At 36.3% G+C, this 11,191-nt stretch overlaps 1 protein-coding gene across 7 annotated transcripts in view; it reads left to right on the top strand.

The window, feature by feature from the left end:
- INSIG2 (insulin induced gene 2) overlaps positions 1–10,960 on the top strand; it is a 23,099-nt gene extending 12,139 nt beyond the window's left edge. For 4 of the 7 annotated variants that reach the window (XM_017863379.1, XM_017863378.1, XM_017863380.1 and 1 more), the window contains 4 exons: positions 2,802–2,926; positions 6,670–6,836; positions 7,023–7,122; positions 8,231–10,960. In XM_017863379.1, the coding sequence (XP_017718868.1) occupies positions 2,882–2,926; positions 6,670–6,836; positions 7,023–7,122; positions 8,231–8,272 (354 nt within the window). In that variant the 5' untranslated portion in view covers positions 2,802–2,881 and the 3' untranslated portion in view covers positions 8,273–10,960. Of the gene's footprint in view, positions 1–730; positions 863–2,801; positions 2,927–6,669; positions 6,837–7,022; positions 7,123–8,230 lie in introns of all 7 variants that reach the window. The other 3 variants (XM_017863374.1, XM_017863377.1, XM_017863375.1) reach the window with 3 other exon arrangements.
- Positions 10,961–11,191: the final 231 nt, after the last annotated feature.

Raw genomic sequence — 11,191 nt, 5'->3', positions numbered from 1 at the left:
TTTTTGAGACGGAGTCTCACTCTGTCACCTGGACTGGAGTGCAGTGGCACCATCTTGGCTCACTGCAACCTCCACCTCCCGGCTTCAAGCGATTCTCCTGCCTCAGCCTTCCAAGTAGCTGGAATTACAGGCGCCCGCCACTATGCCCAGCTATTTTTTTTTTTTTTTTTTTTTTTTTTGTGGAGACAGGGTTTCACCATGTTGGCCAGGCTGGTCTCAAACTCCTGACCTTGTGATTTGCCTGCCTCGGCCTCCCAAAGTGCTGGGATTACAGGTGTGAGCCACCACACCTGGCCTTGCCTTTTTAAATCTCCAGCAAATACCAAGAACCAGACATGTTGTCAGGGCTGAGGTATTTGTTGAAAGAAAATATTATCTTGTAGTTTTCCATCGAAGTAGACCTCATGGAGTGTTTTCGTTTATTCAGTTCCTGTTTTCTTACAAAATGTCTGGCTTTGACTGTGTTCCTTTTAGTGCCTCCCTGCATTAAGCACGCTCCCATAAAAAAGTGATGACTTACTACTGAGGTTTAATAAACTTCTTTAGTGTTTGGCTTTGGTAGACTGTAACTAGTTACTGGGAAATAACTTAAAGATATCACAACTAATGTGATTTTTGCATCAGAGAACCGTTTGATTTATAAGCAGGACTGTGTTTGCATATGATTTTACACAGCCATGATTTTAACAGTCTTTCTTTTTTTTTTTTTTTTTTTTTTTTTTTTAAAAAGTACAGGAAGAGGAAAAGAGGCCCAGACATATTCTGTCGAGCTCTCAAAACAGTGGAACCTCACAGTGTTGCATGTATTGCTATCAGACTCTGCCATGCCTTTATTTAAGGGAAAGAAAGAAGACATTTAATGGGAAGTGACAAGCTTCTTTGAATTCTCCCTCTCAGTGAGCAGCTGAGAACCATGCATACTCAATGGATTTGATTTTTATTGGCAAATCCCAGGGTTGGCAGTGTGGCAGTTTAAATTTCTTTTTGTGTTTTTGCTTTCTCTCCTCAATTGTCTCTCACTTGCAAGTCTGACATCACATGCATAAAAATATAGTCAATTTTACTTATTTATATCTTGGCACACACATGTCAGTATTCTCTATGTAATAATTCTTTACCTATGGCATCAGTTGCTCAGGAAAATTGACTTGGAATGTCTGCTCTTAGTTGACTTTACTCAGCAACAGGCAAAGGGAGGATATATATCGTGGGGGGACCGGGGTGACAAATGAGCTGTTAGTTTTTTGAACCCTTGAGAAAAAAAGAGGTGATATTCGTTTAATTACATTTGAACTGTTAGGGATGCTTGTTGCCGTTTTATTTGTATAGAAATTTAAAAATCCTGTCAGTTAAATCTTCTCGGGATTTTGGAGCAGTCTTTTAAATAGGAATATAGTGTGAAACTTCTAGACTTACAAATAGTTATTGGAGCTCTGCATTGCCAAGATAGTTCTTAATCTCTTGATGTTCTGTGAGCCATCTATACTCAGCAAATGCCTAACTTAAAAGAGTTGTGGACTAGAAAATGCATACAGTATTGCAGCATCTCATCTTGAGATAGAAGGCTGGTCACACAGCCTTTTTCAAATGCTGCACCATTGATCTGCTAGTCTGTGATTTTTGATACTAATTGGTTTCTGTTTTTCTTCGAAGAGTGAATGCATTGCCTGTGAGATATAGCTGGCTAATATTGGGTAAGGGGAGGGCCTCTTGTCCCTCAGGCACTTAGATTTTGGCATTGTAATTTCATGATTCCTCTTAAGTGGTACTGGATATTTTAAACATGCTTTTCAACTGATGTGACAGTAGTGTCTTTATTGCCAGAATGGCACAACATAATCATCCTGTTTTTAGGAATATTAGAATGTTTTCATTGAATATTCTTTTTAATAACTAATTTAGCATTTAAAATTCTTTCCCACTAAATGAATAAAATGTTGAGGTTTGAGAAATATTTAAGAAAGGGATGAGAATATTTTGGGACCCAATCATTGACGTTTTATATACAGTGACACAGCATTCAAGGTGTTCTTTCCAGAACTAAGGGAAGTACTAAGATGATTTCTTCTTCTAACAGTGCATTTAAAATTTAACTGAAAATTTTAAATACCTGTACACCTTGTTTCCTCCATTGTTACTATGTGCAGAATGAGTCTTACCTGTAGATCTCTGTTGTGAGTTTTCCTGCTTTGACAATATGACCTACAGCCTCATTAAAGGGCTAGAGTGGAAAGGAGTGTCAGTAAAAGGCGCTAGATGGGAAGACTAAGACGGGAAGCTGGTAGGGGTGAGACTGATCTACGTAAGAGGCCAGCCAGAACCATCAGAACATTGTGTGTATGATGAGCTTGTTGTATACTTTTATGCTTCTAGATTCTCTTTAGATTTGTGGCATGTGATACCTATTTTATGGTTTGGAGTTTAGAGAGAACATTTCTTAACTGCTAACTGGTTTGATACTTTTCAGGTCTCGTAGGTATCAGTAGCAGAAAAGTAGCATGAATCATCTAGTCCAGTCTGCTAAATTATGAATCATATATTTGAAGAGTGTTTTGTTTATTATAATTTAGAGTGTTGTTGAAATCATTTGCAATACTTTCTTCATTGGTGTTATCCTCATTTCATTTCTTTTGGAAGGTAAGTTAAAAATTATCAGTGATTGATGGGAAATAACTTTTTTTTTTTTTTTTTTTTTTTTAAGAATCTTTAAAATGCTTGTGTTGGTTGTAGTGATTCTTTTAGCTTAAGTGTTGCCAGTACAACATTGGAGATAACTTAATTTTTTTCTTTTTTCCCCACAGCTGTGATTGGGTTATTATACCCCTGCATTGACAGACATCTAGGAGAACCACATAAATTTAAAAGAGAGTGGTCCAGTGTAATGCGGTGTGTAGCAGTCTTTGTTGGTATAAATCATGCCAGTGCTGTATCCTTTACTCTGTAATGAAATGCATGATAACAAAGCTTCCAACAAACCAAAGGTTAAACAGCTCCTTACAACTTCACTGTTGTCAAATTGTGATATGCCCACTTAGTCAGAAGAAGAATATGAACCATGTTGTTGAAACATCAGTGTAGCAACTGTGCAATTATAAAGTGGGGTATAGCCTTTCATTTCAATTCGTATTTTTCAATATCACTTAGAAACTTTGCAAATTTAAAACATTTATCTGTTTTCTTAAATTTGGTTACTTAATTACTTCTGTGTAGTTAATCCAAAAATGGACCAGGTACATTTTCAGAAGAGTTTTTTCCTCTCTTTCTTTCTTTAATGATTGTTAACTAGGACATGTGGTAGCTTCAGGTGCTATTTTGTTTGTCTTTTGTTTTCTTTTCTTTTTTTTTTTTTTTTTTTTTTGAGACAGAGCCTCCCTCTGTCGCCCAGGCTGGAGTGCGGTGGCGCCATCTCGGCTCACTGCAAGCCCCGCCTCCTGGCTTCACGCCATTCTCCTGCCTCAGCCTCCCGAGTAGCTGGGACTACAGGCGCCCGCCACCACGCCCTGCTAATTTTTTGTATTTTTAGTAGAGACGGGGTTTCACCATGTTAGGCAGGATGGTCTTGATCTTCTGACCTCATGATCTGCCCGCCTCGGCCTCCCAAAGTGCTGGGATTACAGGCGTGAGCCACCGCACCTGGCCAAGAAGATTTTTTTTTTTTTTTTTAAGGTAGACATATTGGTTTTAATCAATACTGACAAACCATATAAATGGCATAAGTAGAAATACCAACTTAGACCTTGGTCAAAAATAAATTTCTTTCCCAGTACATATTTTTAAAGTTTTATTGTTTGAAGATTCGGACATTTTATTTAGTGGTTAATGAGTGTTTTTACAGTGTCCCAGGTAGCCCCTATTTCTCTTGCCCTTTCTACCTTCTGTACCCAGAAAAAAATGTTTGCCCTCATAAGGTTTTTCTCCTGTCATCCTCCTTATTTCCTCCCTTCTACTCTCTCCTCATTCACTCTGACTTTCCTTGGTAGAAGAGGAACTAGGAAATGCTATTCCTGTCTTTTTCTAGGAGATGTGGTTTAGACAGTGAAGGTGGCAGGAACCTTGGGTACTTGGAAAAGCAGTTAAGTGTGACCCAGGCTGCCAGAAGTTTGCTCTTACAACTCTGCACTGGACTCAGGGCTGGCAGAGTTAGCTAGCTGGAGAGAGAGCGTGGGCCATGTGTCAAGTAGATCCCTATGTCTTTCACAGAAAGTATTGAGGTGTTTTGGATAAGCTTGGGGGCAGAAAACATGGAAAAGTGAAGCATCGTAGATTCTGAAAACGTATCTGCCTTCCTCTACACAGTTGTGCTGGCTGTTGCAGTTCTGTGAATTTGGAAGTCCCTCAGTGGCTGTTACTACTTTTAATTTCCTTTTGTATTGAGGACATTTCCACGTGTTTATTTTGGTGACCTTTTTGAGATTTAAGATTTTATAAAAAATCTAGTGGTCAGGAGGGCTTAAAAAGATAAGATCATATACCATTATATCTAGAAGAGAACTTAGAAATCACCTAGTTCCACATTTTTTTTTGTAAAGATAATAAGACACATGGAAGCTAGAGAGGTTAGGTAATTTACTAAGTCATTTATTCTGCGACATTGCAGCAGAGCTGAGAACAGACCCGAGAGAGCCTGACTCAAGTCTAGGAACATCTCATTTGCCTACGCAGAAGCCTCAAGACTGTGTCACTTCCTCTCTATCTGGTGGATTAGATGTTTCTATCTCAGACATTTCCACTTTGATTTTGTTTTATGTAGAGAAATTTAAATAGCCTTTATGAAATTTTAAAACTTACTAAGTTTAAAATCTTTACTTTGTTCACTCTTTCTTTCTCAATGAAATACTTAAATATAGCAATCTTAGATATCCTGTTGTCCTTTAAGTAAAGTCCAAAATGTTTACCAAATTTATAGCATACACTTCTAATATTAGGTTACTTAGACTTTACAAACTCATATGGCACTATTTTTTTATTTTTTGAGATGGAGTCTCGCTCTGTCGCCCAGGCTGGAATGCAGTGGCACAATCTTGGCTCACTGCAAGCTCTGCCTCCCGGGTTCACGCCATTCTCCTGCCTCATCCTCCTGAGTAGCTGGCAGCCTCCCGAGTAGCTGGGACTACAGGCGCCCGCCACCACACCCGGCAAATTTTTTTGTATTTTTAGTAGAGTCGGGGTTTCACCGTGTTAGCAGGATGGTCTTGATCTCCTGACCTCGTGATCCGCCTGCCTCGGCCTCCAAAGTGCTGGGATTACAGGCGTGAGCCACTGCGCCTGGCCCATATGGCACTATTTTAAGACTGATATATCTGTTTACTCTGGAAGCCTCCTTACTTCGCTGTGACTTTTAATTGAGTTTAGTTAGCAAACATGAAACTCATTTAATACCAAATTCCACTCTTTACATGAGTGTTTATTTCATAGGGAAATCAGAGCTCTAAACCTTTTCTTTGAACTTTAAGTATAATGATAGCGAAAGAATAAGAAAAGCTTTTCCAGAAAGCATATCCATATGAACTGTAGGTTTCTTTTTAAATCAAGCCTTAACAAGGAATGACCTTGAGGGGGTTGCCCACAATAGTCCTGAGATGCTGAGAAATAAGCAAGCTGGGTGTTTAGGATAGTTGCTTGGTAGGGGTGGGGAAATGGTGAAAAACAGAGTGTTAAAGGTAGCGGGAAATGGCTTCGTATGCTTTTTTTTTTTTTTTTTTTTTGACTTCTCTGTACATGTAGCGTGGTCAGTTTGGTGACATGTGTTCCTCCAAAACCTCCCCCGCCTTCCCCAGTAGCTGGTTATAGAGCCAAGAGGTGGCCTTTGGGACATAGATAATGCCCTTTTAATGACACTTGAAATTAATTCCTTTAGTGTAATCCTCTAGCAAAGAGATGAGAAAACTGAATCTGTAAAGCTTCATTTTACCCAGAGATTTTGATGTAGAAAAGGGTCATACTTTTGTGAATAGATGCTTAAGTAGGTGATGAAAATAAAATATCATTTGAGTAAACTGTCCTATACCAGAAAGTCTCAGGCACCAAAATAGCTTGGCAGGTTGTAAGATAATGTTCACTTCAAGGCTTTATCCTCAACAAATTAAAACTAGAACAGTTGACATAATAGAAAGGGATACTGTGTCCTTGGTACTCTTGTTTCTGAACTGCATTATTATAAAATGTGTCTGTCAGTAAATCATAGAGAGAATGTGGTACCCTGTTAAATAGCTGTCAACTCTTCTATTTTCAAGTTCCTGTATGATTCTCAAGTAATTCTAAACCTGCTGGAGAAGTAATATTGGTTTCCTTTTTTGCAAAAGTGTGTTCTTTTAGTGATACTTGTGTTCTGAGGCTTCTAGTTATTTTTAGCAAAGAAAGCATTTCTTAAATAATGGGTAAAGCCTTATAATTGGGAATGTATGTAGACTGTTTTTTTATTTTTTATTTTTTGGAGGGGTTACAGGTTGGTAGGATCTATTGATTAATGTCTTTTATGTATCTGGTATTGGGTAAATATTGGGGACAGTTTTAATCTCACCTAGCTTCATACATTGTACTAAGAGACTGAGGTACTTGAGTAGAAGCAATTAATTCCCTTCTCAACAGATGCATGTCTTATTTAGAAAAATGAACAGGTGATATTATTTGGTTACAAGTTTTAAGATGACTTCTTAACACTGATCTCAGAAAGTCGATTTTGATAACAACATACAGTTGTCTCTCACACTGGCTGCACTATCCATTGGACTGTGGTGGACTTTTGATAGATCTAGAAGTGGTTTTGGCCTTGGAGTAGGAATCGCCTTCTTGGCAACCCTGGTCACTCAATTGCTAGTATATAATGGTGTTTATCAGTAAGTATTAATCCTTAAAATTTTGGTGCTTGTTTGCTAGATAAATAAATGTTAACTGCTTTCAGAATTTAGATTATGAAATGAGGTTAGCCAGTTTAATCTACAGAGTAGTTTATTTTCATTGTAATTATCTTAAGTGTCATTGCAGTTCCTCTGTGGGTATTAAAGACATGTCTGTTATTCTAGATATACATCTCCAGATTTCCTCTATGTTCGTTCTTGGTTACCATGTATATTTTTTGCTGGAGGCATAACAATGGGAAACATTGGTCGACAACTGGCAATGGTAAGCTGATGCTTATTAATCACTTTTCTGAATGAGATGTATGACAAGTTTTATCTAAAAGGTAGTCCTTTAAGGGAAAGCAATTTGTGAAGACAACATTCTTTGATTGCTTTTTTGCGCTTCCATTGAAATAAATCATTTGGAAGAATTTAATCACAGGTGTTTTAAAAGTTGAGAAGCCACTGGAGAGAAAAGCTCAAAATGTGTTATGGATAGGGCAATATGATTTATTGACCATATGGGGATATTAGTGGTTTTAAAAAACTAATATACAGGTTTCCACTATATCAAAAGGGACAGTTTTGAAAGTTAAAAGGTCACTATTAATAAGTATGTTGCTACAATAGGTATAAATTAGGACCATCTCTAACAAATCAATTGATCATTTTAGTTATGAAGGAAAAGGACATTGTTGATGATTCCAGTCATAGATGGCAAAGGTTAGAGAGTGACATTCAGAGGCCACAGCAGTTTTATGAATAAATGCTGTCACTTTTACCTTTTTAGCCAGGTTAGGAGAATTGAGTGATTTACTTTGCTGTATTTTTGGTAAAATAGCCAACCAATTATCTTACCCTATTGGTTTCCTTTATTTTGAATTGTGGGTGTACATTTTTATAGCTGTACTTTAAAAATATTGTTTTGACTGGAAACTTTTGTTAATGTAATAGATTTTTTCTTTTATATCATATAATGATTTGAAAATACAGTGATCTGAGTTCACCACAACAGCCCTGTCCTTAAGTTCGTGAACTGTTCTTTGCTAACTTGCCTTATTGAGTACTCAAAGAAACCTACTTTGCTTCCTTTCATATTAAAAGATTGATCTAAATTCTAAATAATATACTGCCACTATTTGCTTGTAATGCAAAAATCTCATCTTTCTTCTGCTTTTGGCTGTGGCTTTTTCACTTCCAGAAGGTGAATTATTTTTTTCCCTGTCCCATTTGTCATTTAATCATAGTAATTATGTAACTCTCAGATTATTTGAGGAATAAATGGGCACATAGTAATAAAGTGTTCATTTTTAGAGCTTTTCAGTTTATTTGGAAGTTGTTATTCAAAAGAAATCTTCATCTGTTAACCTTTTAACCTTTTAATTTTGCAGTATGAATGTAAAGTTATCGCAGAAAAATCTCATCAGGAATGAAGAAGGCAAAAAATATCTTTTCTACAAAAAAGCAAGATGAAAAGGATGTGAAGTGGTAGATATACCAACAAAACTTCAGACTGTAAAATTGCCAGGATGCAGTTTTTCCCTTGATTGGCGTGTGTGTATATATGGATAAATATACACACGTACACACACATATTACTGCAATCTGTGATTGCTTCATCTGTAAATCAGTTGCAAACCTTTACGTATTTGACTTAAATAACTGTAAGATATATATGTACTACATTAAAAAGTGTTGATTAATAGATGAAATTTTTAAATTAATTTTTTAAACATGCCACACATTGTTTCACAATGTTAATGTGCCAAAATATTGTTCCTGTCATGCAGAGTGTAAGAATGCTTTGAACAATTTGTAAACCTAGTGAAATAAAATAAGGAGAAAGCCAAAACAAACAAACAAAAGCATATGGGGAGCTGGTATTTTCTCTTTAGCTTTACTGTTGTGCCTTTTATTTTCTAATCACAGCAGTATGAGTTATGAGTGCCCTAATTTGTGGTTGGTTTCTAATTTAATGTTGTTTCATAGAGTTTGGAATGTTTTGATACAGGGTGAGAATGGACTTCTGGTTTCAAACCTGCATTACTGGAGACAGCCCAAAGAGTAATTTTCTGTTTTGACAGATTTTACTGGAAGTATATGCTAAGCAAAAGAGGTTATCAGCATTAAATTGTTTTGGTTCTAAATTTGGAACAGTATATATAATTAAAAGTAAGGACCACTAGAGGATTTAATTAGAATAAATACATGTTTTGGAACTACAGTGACTTCTTGCAGTGCCACAAAAGTGCAAAGTGGTATTAGCTGTCATCTGCAATATAGAATCTCATTGCTTTTGCACATGGAGCATATAGGAAACTCCAAACAGATCAAAATGAGGTTTCTAATTCTGTTGGGTTCTGTCATCTATTGGGTTCTATGAAGCAAACCACTGTAGCTTTAGCTGGGTTCGGTCATATGACTCATTTTTAGTGGAATGCCTAGTTTTTCATCTTATATGCAATCTGGGGAGTGGATGGGTACATAATTTTTTATGTATTCATGTGTCCATTAGTGAATAGTTCAAGTCTGTTTAAGAATGTTTTGAGATGGCATTCTCTGCATGTTAAAGATCTTAATGGCAACCAGCACCTCTTAAGTATGGTTTAAACATATTCTTAGCTAATTTTTTTCCATTAGTTTTTGAAATTGATGGCAGTTGTCTGATCCACAAGGGCAAGATCTGCTGGGTACTCTAGGGTGTGTGTATGTGTGCATGCATGTGTGCGTTGGAGTGTGTGAGTGAGAGAATGTGTCTGTGCATGTGCCCATGCTTTCCTAGAATGTCAAGTAGATATTTTTACATTTTGAGTTTTAAAACAATTGCTATCAGACTGAGATCTTGTATGCCAAACTTTAATCTGCTTTTATGTTTTCAGGCTGAGGGTGTGAAAATCCTAAGAGGATTTCATATTGAATATGTGTACACAATCTTAACTATTGTGGTGGAAAACATACTACTATAATTTATTATTATATCTTCCAGATAATGTTATTCATTTAGAACAAATAAGGTATATTTTTTAGAATCAACTTTGTAAGCACTGTAAAATCTTTAATAAGTTATAAGGTCTATGATGTGTTTACTTTAAAAATTGCTGTTGAAAGCAACGTGTATTAAATACGTAATTATCATCTGGGTTAAGAGTCTGTTTTTCTTTGTGGTAAGTCTTAGAATATGGTACTGTGGATTAATCTAATGAAATTAACATGTGTGGTTGAAGTTACCAAGAAATAATGAAAGGAAACTAAATACAGTTGACCCTGGAACAACAGGAGTTAGGGGCACCATTCCCCAACATAGTTGAAAATCCATGTATAACTTTTGACTCCTCTGAAACTTAACTACTGATAGCCTACTCTTGATCGGAAGCCTTACCAATAAGAAACAGTTGATTAACAACATATTGTGTATGGTATATGTATTATATACTGTATTCTTACAATAATGTAAGCTAAGGAAAAGAAAATGTATTTGCTCTTCGTTAAGTGGAAGTGAACCATCATAAAGGTCTTCACTCATGCTGTCTTCACTTTGAGTAGTAGGCTGAGGAGGAGGAGGAGGAGGAGGAGGAAGAGGGGTTGGTCTTGCTGTTGCAGGAGTGGAAGAAAATTTGCATTATTAGTGGACCCACATAGTTGAAAACCACGTTTTTCAAGGGTCAACTCTATATAGTATTGGTGAGATTGAATGATTATCATTGGTGTTCTTAAATTATTTTCAGGTCATCTAGAAAATAAGATAATTATAGCAAAATAATAAAATTGTTTTGATATTTTGATAAATATATAAATGTATAAAACCTATTTTTTTCATTGAAAGAAAATGGGAAACATTTTTTAAACATTGCTAGATTGGTAGTGCTTTCTTTGATTTTTCAAGTTATAGAAATTTGCACAGTTGAAAACTGGGGATAAATTCTACAAAAGTGCAAGAAAACAATTCAAATTAGCCAGAGCCCTGCTAAAACTTTTAATGTAAAATTTATTTATTTGCACTGAGCTGTTTTACCTTCTTTAAGACCATTGGGACCTCTCAATGATGCATATGTTTCATACATCTTGTATTGTCCAGGCAGAAGCCAGACTTGGTTAATATCAATAAATACTTCTGTATTCCTGTTGGCTCACTTACCTTTGTAATGAGGTATGTTCTGTAATTCTTCCAGTGATGGTCTGAATAGTAGAGTCTTAGCTTTATGTGTCTGAAAAGGTCTTGAAGAATAATTTGGCAGGCTGTAGAATTATAGGTTCATAGTTCTTTCCCTCCCTCAGCACTTTGAAGATTTTTAACTCATTGTCTTCTGTCACCTAATGTTACAGATAAGTCTGCCATTACCGTAATTTTCTTT

Source organism: Rhinopithecus bieti, unplaced genomic scaffold, assembly GCF_001698545.2.
Source record: "Rhinopithecus bieti isolate Rb0 unplaced genomic scaffold, ASM169854v2 scaffold_70608, whole genome shotgun sequence".
Taxonomy (NCBI): Eukaryota; Metazoa; Chordata; class Mammalia; order Primates; family Cercopithecidae; genus Rhinopithecus; species Rhinopithecus bieti.
The sequence above is the reverse complement of the archived record's forward strand: the minus strand, read 5'-3'. Positions and strand labels throughout refer to the sequence as shown.